The 20,937-nt window shown below is 36.7% G+C and overlaps 1 protein-coding gene across 1 annotated transcript; it reads right to left on the reverse strand.

Annotated features, from left to right (window-relative positions):
• Positions 1–14,019: 14,019 nt before the first annotated feature.
• On the reverse strand, positions 14,020–14,964 carry LOC122704520 (olfactory receptor 52B4-like). Its single transcript, XM_043919346.1, has one exon. The coding sequence runs from the start codon at positions 14,962–14,964 to the stop codon at positions 14,020–14,022; it is 945 nt and encodes a 314-aa protein (XP_043775281.1).
• Between the last annotated feature and the right edge of the window lie 5,973 nt (positions 14,965–20,937).

Here is a 20,937-nt window from a genome sequence, read left to right on the forward strand (position 1 = left end):
ATTTCTGCTTTGACGACTATGTCAAAGCCTTTGACTGTGTGGATCACAACAAATATTGGAAATTTCTGAAAGTGATGGGAATACCAGATCACCTGACATGCCTCTTGAGAAATCTGTATGCAGGTCAGGAAGCAGCAGTTAGAAGTGGACATAGAACAGAAGACTGGTTCCAAATCGGGAAAGGAGTACGTCAAGGCTGTATATTCTCACCCTGCTTATTTCACTTATATGCAGAGTACATCATGAGAAACGCTGGGCCGGGTGAAGCACAAATTGGAATCAAGAGTGCTGGGAGAAATATTAATAACTTCAGATATGCAGATGACAGTACCTTTATGACACAAAGCAAAGAACTAAAGAGCCTCTTGATAAAAGTGAAAGAGGAGAGTGAAAATGTTGGCTTAAAGCTCAACATTCAGGAAACTAAGATCATGGCATCTGATCCCATGATGGCAAATAGATGGGGAAACAGTGGCAGACTATATTTTGGGGGGCTCCAAAGTCACTGCAGATGGTGACTGCAGCCATGAAATTAAAAAATGCTTACTCCTTGGAAGAAAAGTTGTGACCAACCGAGAGAGTGTATTAAAAAGCAGAGACATTACTTTGCCAATAAAGGTCCATCCAGTCAAGGCTATGGTTTTTCCAGTAGTCATGTATGGATGTGAGAATTGGACTATAAAGAAAGCTGAGCACTGAAGAATTGATTCTTTTGAACTGAAGTCTTGGATAAGACTCTTGAGAGTCCCTTGGACTGCAGGGAGATCAAACCATCCTAAAGGAGCCCTGGATTTCCTAAAGGAAATAAGTCCTAAATTTTCATTGGAAGGACTGATGCTGAAGCTGAAACTCCAATGCTTTCACCACCTGATGCAAAGAACTGACTCATTGGAAAGGACCCTGATGCTGGGAAAGATTGAAGGCAGGAGGAGAAGGGGATGACAGAGGATGAGATGGTTGGATGGCATCACTGACTCAATGGACATGAGTTTGAGTAAACTCCGGGAGTTGGTGATGGACAGGGGGGCCTGGCGAGCTGCAGTCCATGGGGTTTCAAAGAGTCAGACACGACTGAGCAACTAAACTGAACTGAACTGAAGCCTGTGCATCCCCTCCTCCACAACACATGTGTGCATGTGTTATTTTTAATGAATGGATTGTTAGCATTACTGCACCAAATAATCTTGTTTCCAAGTTCATCAGAGAGGGTATAGGGCTTTAGTCTTCCATCATCAAAACAGCCTGAGAAAGAAGTAGCTTGTTTGACTGAGCAAACAGCCACCTCCTGCAAAGACCTTGAAACAGGATGGAATGATTTTCAGAAGTCATCTATCCTTAATGGCACCGTAGCATGATCTTCAGGAATAGACAAAGTGAGAATGGTGCTCTGGCCTAGGATTTGCTCAGCTATGCCTCACTGAGTTTCTCAAGCTCTGAGACAGCTAGTGATGTCCTTAGACAATTACATACAAACCTCTATTCTTTAATGTCTCTTATTCTAGCTATGTGACATTCTTAGAATCTGTAATTCCTGGATTTTAGTATTCCTATTATATCATAATTTACATCCTATCAACATGCATGTCTGTAATAAGAGAATGTAAATGAATTGTGTGTTTCATGTTTTACAGAACAACCCTTGAGGAGACTGAGGAGACTGAGACTAATAACTCCTGTCATGGGAACATTAATGTGGCTTCTGAGGGAGTGATGATTGCTGGGAGAAACCTCCAATCTCACTGTCAGGCCATGTTCTTCGGTAATCTCTCAAGGGTGCATTCGAAACCTTTAATGATCTGATTCGTGACCTGCTTTATAGCAAGACTTCCCACATCACCTTCAAAGGAAACTGAGGTTCAGACACACCAGGTCATTAACTCCTCAACTTTCCCAGGTCATGTCATATCCTCCAGGTCATTAACTCCTCAACTTTCCCAGGTCATGTCATATCCTCCAGGTATTTCTGCTCTGTCTTGGGATAATCTCCACTGATTTATTGAAAATACTTATTCCCCTTTTCATACCCAGTTCTCATCTTGTCTCCCCTGTGACACTTTCTCTAACCACAGCTCCCTCTCAATGTGTTGTTTAGATGGTAATTCCTCTCTGATAAAAATAGCATGTTGTCGGTAATTATTTAATAACTTTTGACTAAAAATCTATGTTCCTTGTAGATAGCATTAGAAATTATGAATAAGGATAAATGTGAAATGGAACTCATAAACCCATAAATTTATAGCCCTCAAGCAACTTTATTGTAAAATGTTGTTTTCTATGGTTGTACATATGCATATATATTTATATGTTATGTCTACAACTAACCTGAATCTGTATCTGAATCTGTGTCTGTATTTTATCTCCATCTGTACCTAAAGATTTATCTATTCCTATATCTATCTGGAAAACATAATATGATACATATATATAGTTTTGATCATAGTACATACCATATTATATATATGACCTGTAAGCTACTTTTCTATCAGTACAATGTTGACATTGATCATTTCTAATATATATGAGTACACATAAACAATATAAAATTATTATAAGTAATAAAATTACTGTGTCTATATCGTATTTCACTACAGAGTTTACTATAATTTATTTAACCAAGCATTTTTCTTTTAATTCCTTTCTGCATGGTATTATGATTATATATTTGCAAATTTAATACTCAGTTTTACTTGTTGTTTAAGTACCAGCATAGATATGCTCTAAGTAAATTTATTTTTAAGTATTATCTTTAAATATAAGATGCAAAAGCTCAACATAATAGTTGGGAAACAATAAAAATATGAAGAAAATCACTAGTCAGAAGAAAACCACTGTTAGCATTTTGGTTTACTGCTTTACATTCCTTTCTCGCTCCATATATATCTTTATATATTTTCAATAATGGGCATTTAGAGCTTTCTATTTTTAGCTATATAAACAATGTTCCTCTGAATATCTTGTATATAAACCTTATTCTAATTGTTCAATTTTTATTTTAAGAATAGTCCTAGAATCAATCCTATGTTTCACACATTATAGATATTTTTAATGAGTCCTATGAAATTGCACTTAGAAAGGCTGCATAGTATATATATCTCTTTGCACTAACAATACGGTTGAGTATTTTCATTTTTAAAAACTTCTTTCATTCTAAAGGACAAAATGATATTGTATTTCAATTTTAATTGCATTTGTATTGCTACTGAGACTAAACATTTATCAGATACTCATATTTTATCCTATGACATAATGATAACTACCATTTGTTGAGTACTTATGTTACAGCTCCCACACTAAGCTTTTTATGTACACTACCTCACATAATCTTCACTTTGGCTCCATAATAAATGCTAAAGATGAGGATATGGAAATCTACCAGGGAAATGGCAGAGACAGGCGCTAATTCATTTTTTCTATTTAAGTTTGTGCTGTTTATCTCCTAGATGATTCTGGCTGCTCCCACTTATGCCTAATTACCTTTTTTTTTTCAGGTTATTTAACTCTTGAAAACTCTAATGTTATCCTTATCTTTTATCATTATTTTTTAATTTATTGATAATAATGTGTTAACATTCCCATATTTAAGTATTTATCTAGTATGTCTGCCCTTCTTAATATTTTTATAAACTGATTTAAATATTAATAGCTATATTTGTGTCTTTTCTTTAATGTTTCTTTCATTGGTTAATCATAGGAAATTCTCCTTAAGCCAGGATTTGAATATTATTAACATCCATTTCTCTATTTTCATTTTCTGATCTCTAAATTAGGATTATTTCATTAACATTACAGAGTTCTTATGGGGATTAAATGGCTTAATATATGTAAAGTGCTTAGAATGGCATTAGGCATATATGCGTTTGCTATTATGCGTTTAACACTATTAAAACATAGTGTTATGTATGTTTGCTATTATTATTATTATTAAAGATGATCTTCATTTGTCTTGAGATATCTTTATTTCACACTCAACAGTTTTTTTGAGTTTTATATTTAAATAATTATAGATTCACAGAAAGTTGCAAAACAAACTATAGATCGAAGATACTATTTATCCTTCATCCAGATTTCCCCAGCAGTGGCATCTTGCATGACTAAGTACATAAAAGTTACATAAAAGTACATAAAAGCAAAACATAAAGTTGACATGGGTACAAACCGCAGAGCTCACTAGATTTCACTAGTTTTATATTCTCTACTTGTATGTATGCTTCTGTCTGTGTGTGTCATTTTATAATTATATAACATTAAAGACTGACGAAACCATCACCACAATTAAAATACAAACTTGTTCTGTCACCATTTATGATATCCTTTGGAGCCTCACCCACATCCCTGTTTCCATGGCTGGTCCTTGACAACCTTCTTCTCTAAAATTTTGTTATTTTGTGATATATATAACCTCTAGAGACTAGGTTTATTTCACTCAGTATAATTCCCTTAGGATTCATTCAAAATGTTACATATATTAGTAGTGTATTTCTTTTTATTGTTGTGTCAAATGTCATGGTGAGAATGTACGTTGTGTTTTTAAACATTCACAGTAAATAACACTTGGGTTGTTTCCAGCTTTAGCTATTACGGATAAAGAAAGCTGCTATGAACATTCACGCAAAGGTTCTCATGTAAATATAAATTTTCATTTCTCTGGGATAATGCTCAAACATGCAATTCTGGGTTATATCATAGTGAAAGTGTTAGCTGCTCAGTCATGTCTGACCTTTACAACCCCATGGACTGTAGCCCACCAGGTTCCTCTGTCCATAGACTTCTTGGAGTGAGAATACTAAAGTGGGTTGCCATTTCCTTCTCCCGGGGATCTTCCTGACCCAGGGATCAAACCCAGGTCTCCTGAATTGCAGGCAGATTCTTTACTGTCTGAGCCTGGTTTACCATTCTTTACCAGGGAAGCCCATAGATTATAAGTTTATAAACATGAGCTGATATTTAACTTTGTAAGAAACCACCAAAATGTTTTCCTGAGTAGCTTGACCACTTTACATTCCCACTAGCAGTGCCAAAGTGATCCAGTTTCTCTGAATCCTCACCAACATTTGGCATCATCACTATTTATTGCAGCTAGTCTGATTCTGGTCTTAATTTACATTATCTCTGGATGCTAATGATGTTATACATTTTTCATGTACTTGTTTGGCATCTGAATATTCCTCTTCAGTGAAGTGTCAGTTCAAATATTTTGCCTATTCTTTATAACTCTAAGCACAAGTGCTTTGTCATATGTGTGGTGTGCAGACTTGCCCAGGCTTTGGCTTGCCTTTTCATCCTCTTGATAGAGACATGTCTCAGAGGATAGAGTACAGGTGTTGGGAATAGTGCTGCGGGAAGGGAACTGAGAGTCTCATACTACTTGCTGTCCGTACTATTTGCTGATACTCTCAAGGATTCCCATTTTCACAGGGCAAATAAGACTACTAGGCATCTAGCGAGAAGCTACATTTCAGCAACATATTCTTTTTCACCATTCATAAAACCTGTTCCTCAAAAACAGCACATTATTTATTCATTTTTCACCCCTCTTTGGTCATGTGCAGCATGTGCTCTTCCCATGTGCAGCATGGATTGATATATGAATATAGGGATTGATAGGAATATGATAAAGCAGACAGAAGCAAAATTTAACAGAAGAAACTAGATGGTTGACATATAGTTGACAATTGTAAAAGTCTTTCAGATATTCTCTATGCTTGAAAATATTTGTAATAAAATGCTATAAAAAGTGCATTTATCGTTTGACTAAATCATGGCCACTCTTTTAAGAAACAGTCAATACAGACTAATGGAAATAAAATGATTCCAAAAGTCACCAATCTTTCGGTGTTCTGAGATAATCATTGTCAAAACTTCTTAATGTACATTGTCACATATTTTTCATGTATGAGCATTTGTGTGTTTGTGTGTATGTGTGTGAACAAAGATCAACATTCTATGTGTATCTGTGTGTGTGTGTTGTTTCCCTAGTACGTATTAGATCTACTAACATTACTAACATAGCAAATACTAAATTAGGAAAATAATTGTTTATTTTAAAGAGCAGGTGTATGAAATTCTCATTGTAAACTATTTGGAAATTATTTAAATGCATAAACAAAATTTTGTATGACTTATATTTATGATATAATTCCATCTTATCATTTCAAAGTTTTAAAGCTTTGTGACCTAATCTTGTGTAAAATCTTACATCCTATTGTTTTCACAGAGATTTTTTAAAAGCGTTTTATGTTTGAAACATATTTTAATTAATTTGTACTAACTACAAATTGTAACAACTTAAGAATTATCATAAAGTGACTAATCATTCGTATCTAACATATATGCAGTATTTCAAAGTAACATTCTTTGCAAATATTTCCTCATTTTATCTGTCTTCAATTTTAATTACATGCGTGCTTGGGTGCTAAGTCACTTCAGTCATGTCTGACTCTTTGCAAACCTAAGGACTCCTCTGTCCTTGGGAGTCTCCAGGCAAGAATACCGGAGTGGGTTGCCATGCCCTCCCCCAGGGGATCTTCCTGACCCAGGGATTGAACCCACATCTCTTATGTCTCCTGCATTAGCAGGCAGATTCTTTACCATAGCACCACCTGGGAAGCCCTTAATAACACTGGAGGACCTAAATGTTATGTAGTAAAGTCCCCAGGCTTTTCCTTCAGATATTTCCTCTTTGTTTTTAACTTCAAGAAGTTGTTCTAAGATAATTCTGTTACTTTTTTTATTCAATATATTTTAGATTTTAATTTTTTACATTTACTATTTTAATAATATCTGTTTTAGAAAATGAGACACAATATATATAATTATATTCACAAAACATAATTGCTAACTCTTAGAAAATATTCTTTCATTTAATCATATTTTATATATTAGTATATTGTATAGTGATTTGTATGTCATATTTTTATTTAATGTTACAAAACAAGCATTTTCTTTCATACAAATATACTTAATATGTATATTAAACTTATTTATTACTGCCTAATATTTTCATATAAACAATATATGAAACCTATATTTTAGTTAACCTGTAGATTCTTGTTGAACATTTATTTTCAAATGATTGCCAGTATCAATAAAGTTGTTGTAAATGTTATTATGCATAAGCTTTTGTCTATGCTCCATGGATTTTAACATGGAATAGATTCTTGAAAATTTTTGTTTACATTTGATATGCCTAAGGTCAGTTTGAATATGTACAAAGTGCTAAGAAAATACATGTTACAAATAATCAGGTCATCTATGTTTTTCAAGTATACTGAAAATAATTAAATAAAGTATTTTTTTAAATTAAGACATCAGTATAAATTATAGTTTAACAGATTTTTAGCTAGCAGATATTTCTATACAAGTTTTTGTTTCTGCAAAAATAATGACCTTCTACCAATAGCTGAGAATACACAAAGTGCACTTAGCAATGTCAAAAAAATTCAACAAGAGTAGACTTCTCAGTGAGGTTAGTGACACCATCTTAGCACAGTCAGTCTATGGCCCTCAAGAACAAGCTTGTGGTAGAATAAATTCAGAGATTTTTTAAAACCCATTGCAAGGAGGGAAAACAGTAGAGCAGTACTATATCACAACAAACAAATGAAAATATAGTCATTACAAGATTTAGAGTACAGATTGATTTTATGCAATTTATAAATATATCAGTGCTTTGGTGAGCTTCAGGTAAAGCAAAGGATCTATATAGGGATTAACGTAAGTTATTGAGTCTTGTTAGGACCCTACTGCCTGAACTGAGAACGGGTAGCTAAGCTGTTCTGGTTGGCATCTGATGACTTTACTTTATGAATTCTGACTTGAAACCATGTAATTCCCTACTTTAGGCATATGTAATTAAAATATATGGCCAGAGGAAGTGTTCACTGGGAAGAGATTAACTGGCTGAGGCTTATCTGATAAGTAGCAAGTCATAGAAAAATAGAGCATTTTGGCACTCTGAGGGGAAAAAAATTTCAAAGGGTCTAAACCTAAAAACAAGAGAAAACTCTACACATGGACATCACCAGATGGTCAACACCAAAATCAGATTAATTATATTCTTTGCAGCCAAAGATGGAGAAGCTCTATACAGTCAGCAAAAACAAGACCGGGATCTGACTGTGGCTCAGATCATGAACACCTTATTGCCAAATTCAGACTTCAATTGAAGAAAGTAGGGAAGACCACTAGACAATTCAGATATGACCAAAATCAAATCCCTTATGACTATACAGTGGAAGTGAGAAGTAGATTTAAGGGACTAGATCTCATAGACAGAGAGTCTGATGAACTATGGACGGAGGTTCGTGACATTGTACAGGATCAAGGACCTGTACAAGGATCAAGACAGGGATCAAGACCATCCCTATGGAAAAGAAAAGCAAAAAGGCAAAATGGAAGTCTGAGGAGGCCTAAAAAATAGCTGTGAAAAGAAGAGAAGCAAAAAGCAAAGGAGAAAAGGAAAGATATTCCCATTTGAATGCAGAGTTCCAAAGAATAGCCAGGAGAGATAAGAAAGCCTTCCTCAGTGATCAATTCAAAGAAATAGAGGAAAGCAACAGAATGGGAAATACTAGAGATCTCTTCAAGAAAATTAGAGATACCAAGGGAACATTAAACACAAAGATGGGTTCGATAAAGGACAGAAATGGTATGGACCTAACAGAAGTGGAAGATGAAAAGGTGACAAGAATACACAGAAGAACTGTACAAAAAAGGTCTTCATGACCCAGATAATCACAATGGTGTGCTCACTCACCTAGAGACAGACATCCTGGAATGTGAAGTCAAGTGGGCCTTAGAAAGCATCACTATGAACAAAGCTAGTGGAGGGGATGGAATTCCAGTTGAGCTATTTCAAATCCTAAAAGATGATGCTATGAAAGTGCTGCATTCAATATGCCAGCAAATTTGGAAAACTCAGCAGTGGCCACAGGACTGGAAAAGGTCAGTTTTCATTCCAATCCCTAAGAAAGGCAAAGCCAAAAAATGCTCAAACTACTGCACAATTGCACTCATTTCAAACTCTAGTAAGGTAATGCTCAAAATTCTCCAAGCCAGGCTTCAGCAATACATGAACTGTGAACTTCCAGGTGTTCAAGCTGGTTTTAGAAAAGGCAGAGGAACCAGGGATCATTGCCAATATCCACTGGATCATCGAAAAAGCAAGAGAGTTCCAGAAAAACATCTATTTCTGCTTTATTGACTATGCCAAAGCCTTCGACTGTGTGGATCACAACAAACTGTGGAAAATCCTGAAAGAGATGGGAATACCAGACCACCTGACCTGCCTCTTGAGAAACCTGTATGCAGGTCAGGAAGCAACAGTTAGAACTGGACATGGAACAACAGAATGGTTCCAAACAGGAAAAGGAGAATATCAAGGCTGTATGTTATCACCCTGCTTATTTAACTTATATGCAGAGTACATCATGAGAAACGCTGAGCTGGATGAAATACAAGCTGGAATCAAGATTACCGGGAGAAATATCAATAACCTCAGATATGCTGATGACACCACCCTTATGGCAGAAAGTGAAGAGGAACTAAAAAGCCTCTTGATGAAAGTGAAAATTGAGAGTGAAAAAGTTGGCTTAAAGCTTAACATTCAGAAAACTAAGATCATGGCATCTGGTCCCATCACTTCATGGGAAATAGATGGGGAGACAGTGGAAACAGTGTCAGACTTGATTTTTTGGAGCTCCAAAATCACTGCAGATGGTGACTGCAGCCATGAAATTAAAAGACGCTTACTCCTTGGAAGGAAAGTGATGACCAACCTAGATAGCATATTAAAAAGCAGAACATTACTTTGCCAACAAAGGTCCATCTGGTCAAGGCTATGGTTTTTCCAGTGGTCATGTATGGATGTGAGATTTGGACTGTGAAGAAAGCTGAGTGTCAAAAAATTGATGCTTTTGAGCTATGGTGTTGGAGAAGACCCTTGAGAGTCCCTGGGACTGCAAGGAGATCCAACCAGTTCATCCTAAAGGAATTCAATCCTGGGTGTGCATTGGAAGGACTGATGCTGAAGCTGAAACTCCAGTACTTTGGCCACCTCATGTGAGAAGTTGACTCATTGCAAAAGACCGTGATGCTGGGAGGGATTGGGGGCAGGAGGAGAAGGGGACGACGGAAGATGAGATGGCTGGATGGCATCACCAACTCGATGGGCATGGGTTTGTGTAGACTCCGGTAGTTGGTGATGGACAGGGAGGCCTAGCGTGCTGTGAATCATGGTGTCCCAAAGAGTCGGACACGACTGAGTGACTGAACTGAACTGGAACCTAAAATGACATTGAAGAGTTAAAAGAAAAGAAAGTCATACATATGCACACATATAAGAAGTACATAGCTAATAAGGACCTACTGTATAGCACAGGGAACGCTACACAATACTCTGCAAAGGTCTATATGGGAAAAGAAGTTTAAAATGAAGATGTGATTTGTAGATTTCTTTTTCCTGGTTGATTCCTGGAAAATCACTGGGAAGTTATAGGAGGAAATTGATGTCATGGAAGCAAAATAGAGAGAAGACAGAACAGTGAACCATTTTCAAAAGCTATTTAAAGTATAAAAATTACCTTGATTTAAACACAAATTGCACCATTGTGGCCCATGTAATAAAGGTACTACAAAACTATAGGGTGATTTGCCACTACATTCTCTTCAGAAGAAGAATAAAATTGTTGATTGAGATTGTAGGTAGTTAAGAAGAGGGGGAAAGAATACACGAAAGAACTGTACAAAAAAGATGTTCACGGCGCAGATAATCACGATGGTGTGATCACTCACCTAGAGCCAAACATCCTGGAATATGAAGTCAAGTGGGGCTTAGGAAGCTTCACTACTAACAAAGCTAGTGGAAGTGATGGAATTTCAGGTGAGCTATTTCACGTGTCATACGGTGATGCTGTGAAAGTGCTGCACTCAATATGTCAGCAAATTTGGAAAACTCAGCAGTGGCCACAGGACTGGAAAAGGTCCGTTTTCACTCCAATCCCAAAGAAAGACAATGACAAAGAATGCTCAAACTACCACACAATTGCACTCATCTCACATGCTAGTAAAGTAATGCTCAAAATTCTGCAAGCCAGGCTTCATCAATAAGTGAACTGTGAAGTTCCAGATGCTGAAGCTGGATTTACAAAAGTCAGAGGAACCAGAGATCAAATTGCCAACATCCTTTGGATCATCAAAAAACCAAGAGAGTTCCAGAAAAACATCTATTTCTGCTTTATTGACTATGTCAAAGACTTTGAAAGTGTGGATCACAATAACCTGTGGAAAATTCTGAAAGAAATGGGAATACCAGACTACCTGACCTGCCTCTTGAGAAATCTGTACACAGGTCAAGAAGCAACACTTAGAACTGGACATGGAACAACAGATTGGTTCCAAAAAGGAAAAGGAGTAATTCAAGGCTGTATATGGTCACCCTGCTTGTTTAACTTATATGCAGAGTACATCATCAGAAATGTGGGCAGGATGAAGCACAAGCTGGAATCAAGATGCTGGGAGAAATATCAATAACCTCAGATATGCAGATGACACCACCTTATGGTAGAAGTGAAGAGCTAAAGAGCCTTTGATGAAACTGAAACAGGAGAGTGAAAAATTTGACTTAAAGCTCAACATTCAGAAAACTAAGATCATGGCATCTGATACCATACTTCATGGCAGATAGATGGGGAAACAGTGGAAACAGTGGCAGACTTTATTTTTGGCGGGCTCCAAAATCACTGCAGATGGTGACTGCAGCCATGAAATTAAAGGTTGCTTATTCCTTGGAAGAAAAGTTATGACCAACCTAGACAATGTATTTAAAAGCAGAGACATTACGTTGACAACAAAGTTCTGTCTAAACAAGGCTATGGTTTTTCCAATAGTCATGTATGAATGTGAGAGTTGGACCATAAAGAAAGCTGAGCACTGAAGCACTGAAACTTTTGTGGTGTTGGAGAAGACTCTTGAGAGTCCCTTGGACTTCAAGGAGATCCAACCAGTCCATCCTAAAGGAGATCAGCCCTGAGTGTTCACTGGAAGGACTGATGTTGAAGCTGAAACTCCAATACTTTGGCCACCTGATGCGAAGAACTGACTCATTTGAAAAGACTCTGACATTGGGAAAGATTGAAGGCAGGAGGAGAAGGGGATGACAGAGGATGAGATGGTTGGATGGCATCACTGACTCAATGGACAGGAGTTTGAGTAAACTCTGGGAGTTGGTGATGGACAGGGAGGCCTGGCATGCCTCAGGTCATGGAGTTGCAAAGAGTTGGACATGACTGAGTGACTGAACTGAACTGAACTGAACAAATTTCTCAGAAATTACTGGATTCGCCTGACAGGATTGGTGGATGAAAAAAAGTCTAGAAATTCATGATATTCTTAAAAATGCTCATTTTGGGGGGAAAATGTGTGGCTATGAGAAGTACACTATGTAAGATAATTAAGACAATAAGTAATACTTCTGTCTTCTTGGTATGATGGAAATAATGTACCACGAGAGTAAAATAGAATGCTGAGTCAAATTTTATTAGGTTCATGATTGTAATCTTTAAAAATACTAAGGTAAGTTGGTCCCTTTATTTTGTGTATATTCTTGATGCAGGTTAAGACTCAAAAATTACTTCGTTTTGCATTTTATGTATATACATATATTCTACTACAAGTTGAGGAATACTTAAAATCCAAAATTAAATGAATCTCAAATTATGATTAAAAGAACTATGACCTTTTTTGCATTCAGATGAAAATGGTAGAAGTAATACATCTTAGTCATGCAAAAGCATATATATTTATTCTCTTCAGTCTAAATGTTATTGGTTTGTTATTTTTGTGTTGTCAGGGTAAACATCAATCAGTCTGAAATCTTTGTTTTGGATATGACACAGTAGGACATGTCATGATAATGTTTCCATTGTGGCAACAAGAAAAAGACAAATTTCAAGAATGATATATTAAACCATCAGATAGCTAAGAAAGTAACACAGACCAAATGAACAAAACTTTAAGAGACAGGATAACCATTCAAAAGCAAGTTGACAGTTGCTAACCACTTTTCCCTCCAGCGAACTATTTGCTGTCTGGACATGGGCTGAGGATCAATCCTGACCCAGGAGAAGGGCTTCGCCTGGGGGACAGGGAAGCCAGCAGAGTTTCAGCATCCATACAAAATTGCAGTAAAAATTTCAAACCTCCAAGGCCTCAAATGCATACCTAGGTTTTCCTATGAGACACTTGCTGAGTACTATGGCTGCACTAGGTGCTGGGGATCTAAACCCAGACAATATATAAAAGGCAGTATGAAATCTCTTGCATTCTTGTGATTCTTAAGATAGAAAAACTTGCCAGTATGAGGGGTTTCCGTATTCTGACCTCTCAATTCTGTCATTTTCCAAGATTTGAAGCTGCAAAGACTGGAGTCTAGAAAGCTAAGTTAAAAGATCTCTGAAAGGAAGAACTGAATCTTCCACTTTTAAGATGAGGAGAAAGTGTCCTCCAGTTTCTTAGTTTAAATTTCTGAATAGTTCTGTCCTAGAAATGAGAGCATAGAAGACAAGCTAAGTGTGATTAAAACTGAAAACCAACCCTAACATGGGAGTGAAGTGATCAGCTTTTACCTTATATCTATAAAAGAAGATAGAAAAAAGACTTCTGTTAAAAGATAACACTATCTGTAGCCTTTATAGATTTTTATGAGCAACTGTTTTTCAGTCACTAAGTCATGTCCAACTCTTTGTGACCCCAGGGACTGCAGCACACCAGGCCTCCCTGTCCCTCACTATCTCCTGGAGTTGGCACAAGTCCATGTCGATTGAGTTGATGATGCTATCCAACCATCTCCTTTATGAGCGTAATAAGTATAAAGTTTTAAAGAACTAGGCAAAAAAACAAGAAAATCTTTGTGAATGTCAATCATGAAAAAAACTGAAAAGAAAAGCAGGTTGATACTAAAACTCACCTCATGCACAGAGAGAATTGTTAAGAACAGCACAAGGTTAGTTTCCATCAACATGTTCATTTCTGCTTTGTAAAGAACACATGAATCACCTGGTCCCTGATTTGTTTGGTCTTGATCCCATAAACGATGGGGTTCAGCATAGGTGGAGCCAGAATATAGACATTCGCCAGCAGGACATGGATATGGGGTGAGATGTGATGTCCAAATCGCTGAGCAAGGACTGAGAAGATGCCAGGTACATAGAAGAGGATGATGACACAGACATGGGAGCCACATGTGTTGAGAGCTTTGTGATGAGCATCTTGGGAAGGGATGTAGAAGATAGCATGGAGAATCAGCACATAAGAAATAAAAACTAACACAACATCTATGACCAAAGTTGACATCAACACCAAAAACCCATACCAGATGTTTACTCGTATGTCATCACAGGAAAGACGGGCCAAGACAATGTGCTTACAAGCAGTGTTTGGGAGGATGTTACTTTTGCAGAAAGTCAGTCTTTTCAGGAGAAATATCACGGGGAAAATTGTACAACAGCTTCTGAGAATTAAGGTGACACCAATTTTCCCAATCAGTGTACGTGTAAGAACAGTGGTGTACCTCAGGGGACAGCAAATGGCAATATAGCGGTCAAATGCCATCACCAACAAGATCCCTGACTCATAGATGAAAGTGGAAGAGAGGAAGAATACCTGAGTAATGCAACGATCAAGAGAGATTTCCCCAGCATGGAACCAGACGATAGCCAAGGCCTGAGGGACTATGCACGTGGAGAGGACAATGTCTGCTCCAGCCAGAATGCAGAGGAAGAGGTACATGGGTTCATGAAGGCTGCGCTTTGTGACAATAATGAAGATGAGCAGGCTGTTCCCAAGCAGGGCAGTGACATAGGAAACAAAGAAGGGGATGGAGATCCACACGTGCTGGTCCTCTAGGCCAGGGATGCCCAGCAAGTGGAAGACTGTGTGACTGACACCAGTGTAGTTTAAGGCAGCCATATTTGATGAGACCACTAGGACTCCACCATCTATGTGCAGAGACAGAAAAAAAAAAATGAAGATTATAATTAAAGATTTCTTTAATATCACCAGCACCTTGGCACCTTCCTGATCCCATTCTGTTCAGAAGATGCCATGAGCTATGTTATATATAAAGATGAAGAAGGTATGCTATATGGATGTTATATAGAGAGATGAAGATGCTTGTTCTCTAAATGAGATCTTATTCACAAAAACAATATAGACACTTTTATAACTAAAGAAAATGCAATTATGAAGTTAATATGTTAGCTGTACAAAAAATTAATACAGTGACACAAGAGAAGTAATGCTTTCTGTATTTGTGAAGTTCTATCCAACCAGTCTGAAAGAATAAGTATATATCTGAAATAGCTCCTGAAGAGAATGTAATATACCAATAGGGGAAGGAGTGGCAAAAGGTTTTTCTTATGAGAGGCACAGAATAGAACTAAGGAACTTGAAATAAGGTCTAGTTCGTACATAAACTTGCATGTACTAGAGTGATTGGTTGTCTAATCCAACATCATTCTAAAAGCCTTCTCAGAGGCTTCATGAAGGTTTTCATGGTTGTGATCTAAATGTCTTCAGCATCCTGAGAGGTCATCTCAATTCAGGGGACTTCTCACCATGTGTGTAATACATCTCTCCTTCATTTACTCTTTTCCCTGATTTCACAGGGAGCCTTATATTAGAGTGTCTATCTCATGGAGAGGAGTACATCTGATTAGCTCTTGATGATCTCCCCAATTGATTGTGAACTTACTGAGGCTTGCGTGACTTCCATTGCTCATTTCCAAAACCTAGCACTCTGAAACACAGCATAGTCCTCAAAATGCCTAACAAAATATCCCATAACAGATATTGCATGGGTGAAATGGTAGATCATGGCAATAAAATCATGAATAAGCCATTAATTGAATACTTTGGATGTTTACAGTGGTCAGGATCTGTGGGCCAATGTAGAACTTTTTCTGTTAGTTACTCAGGGTTCTTTGGAACAATAAGAGCTAAAGATTCCCTCAAGTTCGGTGTTGCCTCACTCCCCCCTCCTTTACAGAACTTTCCATTCTACTAGAACATTCCATGAATGTAACACTGATCCAGTAGTGTACTGGTAAATGGCTTATCAAAATAAATAAATATATATGCATACATATTACATATATACATATAAATAAAATAAAGCTGTTTTGTAGTATTCCCACCACAGTTTGTTGCAAACTACTAATATGATGTCACTGATATGCTGTCTGAATGAAATATGTACAATTGCACAATTTCATTTTTCATGAATCTGTATCAGTGCTTTAGGCACACAGCTGCTCTATTCTCTCCCGCTGTGTCTATTTCATACTAAACAAAGGTCTCAATATTTTCAACCTCTGATAGGCCTCATAACAGCTAATTATGATATAAAACCTAGCAAGTCTTCCCACCCCCTGCAATTTCACCCCACAGCAATACAATTTCACTCACTTGCTTCAAGTGGAGTTCTCATGAGCTAAAATGAATCCATCACAATAGGACTTTCAGAGTGATGGAGAACAGTGATCTGAGGTTTTATCATTTGCCTGAAGCCCTCAGGGACAACTATTACCCCAGGGAATGTAGACATAGAGCTGCCCTTCTAGCAATACCCGCTCTGACCTATAGAGTTGGGTCACTTCATGACAGCTGTCCAACCCTGTCCACACCACCCTGTTCTCCACAATATCCTTCCTGCATAGGTGGGCCCATGTGCTTTTTTCCATTAATAAACTGTTAGTATTACTTCACAAGTCTTCCTGTTTCCATTTTAATGGGAATTAGAAAACATAAATTCTATTTTTAATCAGCACAAGAATTTAAAATTAACATATAAATTATTTTTAAGCTGAATAAAATATTTCTTCAAAGTTGAGACATACTTGAAATTCAAAATATGCTATATTTTTAAAGTCATTTAAACTTTGAAAATTATAATAATAATATTCTAAATAATAATCTAGAATAAAAATTTCTAAATATTCTAAATACTGTTCTAAATACTATTCTAAAATAATAATACTCTAAATTCTAAAAACAAATAATATTCTATTATTGGAAATAAAAGTAAAAATAAACAAATGGGACCTAATTAAACTTAAAAGCTTTTGCACAACAAAGGAAACTATAAGCAAGGTGAAAAGACAGCCCTCAGATTGGGAGAAAATAATAGCAAATGAAGCAACAGACAAAGGATTAATCTCAAAAATATACAAGCAACTCCTGCAGCTCAATTCCAGAAAAATAAATGACCCAATCAAAAAATGGGCCAAAGAAATAAACAGACATTTCTCCAAAGAAGACATACAGATGGCTAACAAACACATGAAAAGATGCTCAACATCACTCATTATTAGAGAAATGCAAATCAAAACCACAATGAGGTACCATTACACGCCAGTCAGGATGGCTGCTATCCAAAAGTCTATAAGCAATAAATGCTGGAAAGGGTGTGGAGAAAAGGGAACCCTCTTACACTGTTGGTGGGAATGCAAACTAGTACAGCCGCTATGGAAAACAGTGTGGAGATTTCTTAAAAAACTGGAAATAGAACTGCCATATGACCCAGCAATCCCACTTCTGGGCATACACACTGAGGAAACCAGATCTGAAAGAGACACGTGCACCCCAATGTTCATCGCAGCACTGTTTATAATAGCCAGGACATGGAAGCAACCTAGATGCCCATCAGCAGATGAATGGATAAGGAAGCTGTGGTACATATACACCATGGAATATTACTCAGCCATTAAAAAGAATTCATTTGAACCAGTCCTAATGAGATGGATGAAGCTGGAGCCCATTATACAGAGTGAAGTAAGCCAGAAAGATAAAGAACATTACAGCATACTAACACATATATATGGAATTTAGAAAGGTGATAACGATAACCCTATATGCAAAACAGAAAAAGAGACACAGAAATACAGAACAGACTTTTGAACTTTGTGGGAGAATGTGAGGGTGGGATATTTCAAAAGAACAGCATGTATACTATCTATGGTGAAACAGATCACCAGCCCAGGTGGGATGCATGAGACAAGTGCTCCGGCCTGGTGCACTGGGAAGACCCAGAGGAATCAGGTGGAGAGGGAGGTGGGAGGGGGGATCGGGATTGGGAATACATGTAAATCCATGGCTGATTCATATCAATGTATGACAAAACCCACTGGAAAAAAAAATAAAAAAAAAATAATAATAAAATAATCTAGAATAAAATTTTCTAAATATTCTAAATACTGTTCTAAATACTATTCTAAAATAATACTCTAAATTCTAAAAACAAATAATATTCTATTATTGGAAATAAAAGTAAAAATAAACAAATGGGACCTAATTAAACTTAAAAGCTTTTGCACAACAAAGGAAACTATAAGCAAGGTGAAAAGACAGCCCTCAGATTGGGAGAAAATAATAGCAAATGAAGCAACAGACAAAGGATTAATCTCAAAAATATACAAGCAACTCCTGCAGCTCAATTCCAGAAAAATAAATGACCCAATCAAAAAATGGACCAAAGAAATAAACAGACATTTCTCCAAAGAAGACATACAGATGGCTAACAAACACATGAAAAGATGCTCAATATCACTCATTATCAGAGAAATGCAAATCAAAACCACAATGAGGTACCATTACACGCCAGTCAGGATGGCTGTTATCCAAAAGTCTACAAGCAATAAATGCTGGAAAGGGTGTGGAGAAAAGGGAACCCTCTTACACTGTTGGTGGGAATGCAAACTAGTACAGCCGCTATGGAGAACAGTGTGGAGATTCCTTAAAAAACTGGAAATAGAACTGCCATATGACCCAGCAATCCCACTCCTGGGCATACACACCAAGGAAACCAGATCTGAAAGAGACACGTGCACCCCAATGTTCATCGCAGCACTGTTTATAATAGCCAGGACATGGAAGTAACCTAGATGCCCATCAGCAGATGAATGGATAAGGAAGCTGTGGTACATATACACCATGGAATATTACTCAGCCATTAAAAAGAATTCATTTGAATCAGTTCTAATGAGATGGATGAAACTGGAGCCCATTATACAGAGTGAAGTAAGCCAGAAAGATAAAGACCAATACAGTATACGAATGCATATATATGGAATTTAAAAAGATGGTAGTGATAACCCTATATGCAAAACAGAAGAAGAGACACAGGTGTACAGAGCAGACTTTGGGACTCTATGGGAGAAGGCAAGGGTGGGATGTTTCGAGAGAACAGCATCGAACCGTGTATATTATCTAGGGTGAAACAGATCACCAGCCCAGGCTGGATGCATGAGACAAGTGCTCAGGCCTGGTGCACTGGGAAGACCCAGAGGAATCGGGTGGAGAGGGAGGTGGGAGGGGGGATCAGGATGGGGAATACATGTAACTCCATGGCTGATTCATGTCAGTGTATGGCAAAAACCACTACAATATTGTAAAGTAATTAGCCTCCAACTAATAAAAATAAATGGAAAAAAAATAAAAATAAAAATAAATAATATTCTAAATATTCTAAATAATAATATTGCAAATAATAGTCTAAATTTTAATTGTTCTAAATAAAAATATTATTCTAAATAGAATAAATAATATTCCAAAATTCCAACTAGAAATAATAATGTTTTAAGTATTCTAAATAATATTCTAAATAAATAATTAAATAATATTCTAAATATTCTAAATTCTATGTATTCCTAAAAATACATAGGAATACTTTAGTGTATTTTTTAAGTTTATTTACACTACCTATGTGAATCAAGGTGAACTATAAAAAATATTCTCTACCCTTTTCTCCTTTGGCTACCAAATAATGCATTTAATTTTCAGTTATTTTATGCAGCAAAGCTCCTCTTGATAAAATTGTCTCCTTTTTATATTGTGTTCATATATTTGTGTTTTTATTTAATCTAAGTAAATAGTATATACATATTGGCAAAGGAGAAACAGCTTTATGCCTTAGAATCACTTATGTGTCTGTGTGTATGATAATAAAACCACAGAATTCTAGTCAAAATGATGTAAGAAGTGATTCAGAAGAACTCTTTTCCCACTTAGAGAGGAGCTCAGCAGAAGTTCTTACTTTGTGGTTCTTTGTTGTTGTTCTGATGAGTTGTACTTTCATTGTGCAAAAATATCCATTCTCATTGATGGAAACTGTGACAGTTCTAGCTACAGGTCAACTTGCCTAGGCCCCAGGTTCTAGATATTTGGTCAATCAGTGTTCTGTGTTTTGCCATGATGTTATTTTTTTAGATGAGATTAACCTTTAAATCAGACTTTTGAGCAAAGCAAATTACTCTCCATAATATGGGTGTGCCTCATCCAGTCAGTTGAAGACCTTAGGAGAAAGCAAACTGAGGTCCCCCAAAGAAAAGGAATGTTTTCTTCCAGGCTGTCTTTGGACTGGAGTTGCAATATCAGCTCTCCCTGGTTGCCAGCCTGCAGTCTACCCTGCAGATTTTGGACTTGCCAATCTCCCCAAATGTGTGAGCCAGTTCTTTAAGCTAATAAATACACACACACACACACACACACACACACACACACACACCCCTTATTGGTTTTGCATTCCCTGGAGAACCCTAATACAGAGGCTAAGAGTACTTTTGGTGGACATATGATTTCATTTCTTTTAGGCAAATACCTGGGATTGGAATTGTGTGGTCATATAGAAAGTATATATCTAACTTCATAAAAAAATGCCAAAACTTCTTTCAAACCAATATGCTCTCACCAACCTGCTATGAAAATTCTATTTGCTCCACATCCTACCAATATCTGTTATTTGTGTTTATAGTTTTAGCAATTGTGTTAGAAGGCTAATGGTATCTCACTGATGCTTTAATTTTAATTTTTAATAGCCAATAAATATTGAATACATTTTAATGTATTTATTGCCCATTTGCCAGTCTTGTTTGTTGTTGTTCAGTC

The sequence above is a fragment of the Cervus elaphus genome, chromosome 1, assembly GCF_910594005.1.
Source record: "Cervus elaphus chromosome 1, mCerEla1.1, whole genome shotgun sequence".
In the NCBI taxonomy this organism is placed as follows: domain Eukaryota; kingdom Metazoa; phylum Chordata; class Mammalia; order Artiodactyla; family Cervidae; genus Cervus; species Cervus elaphus.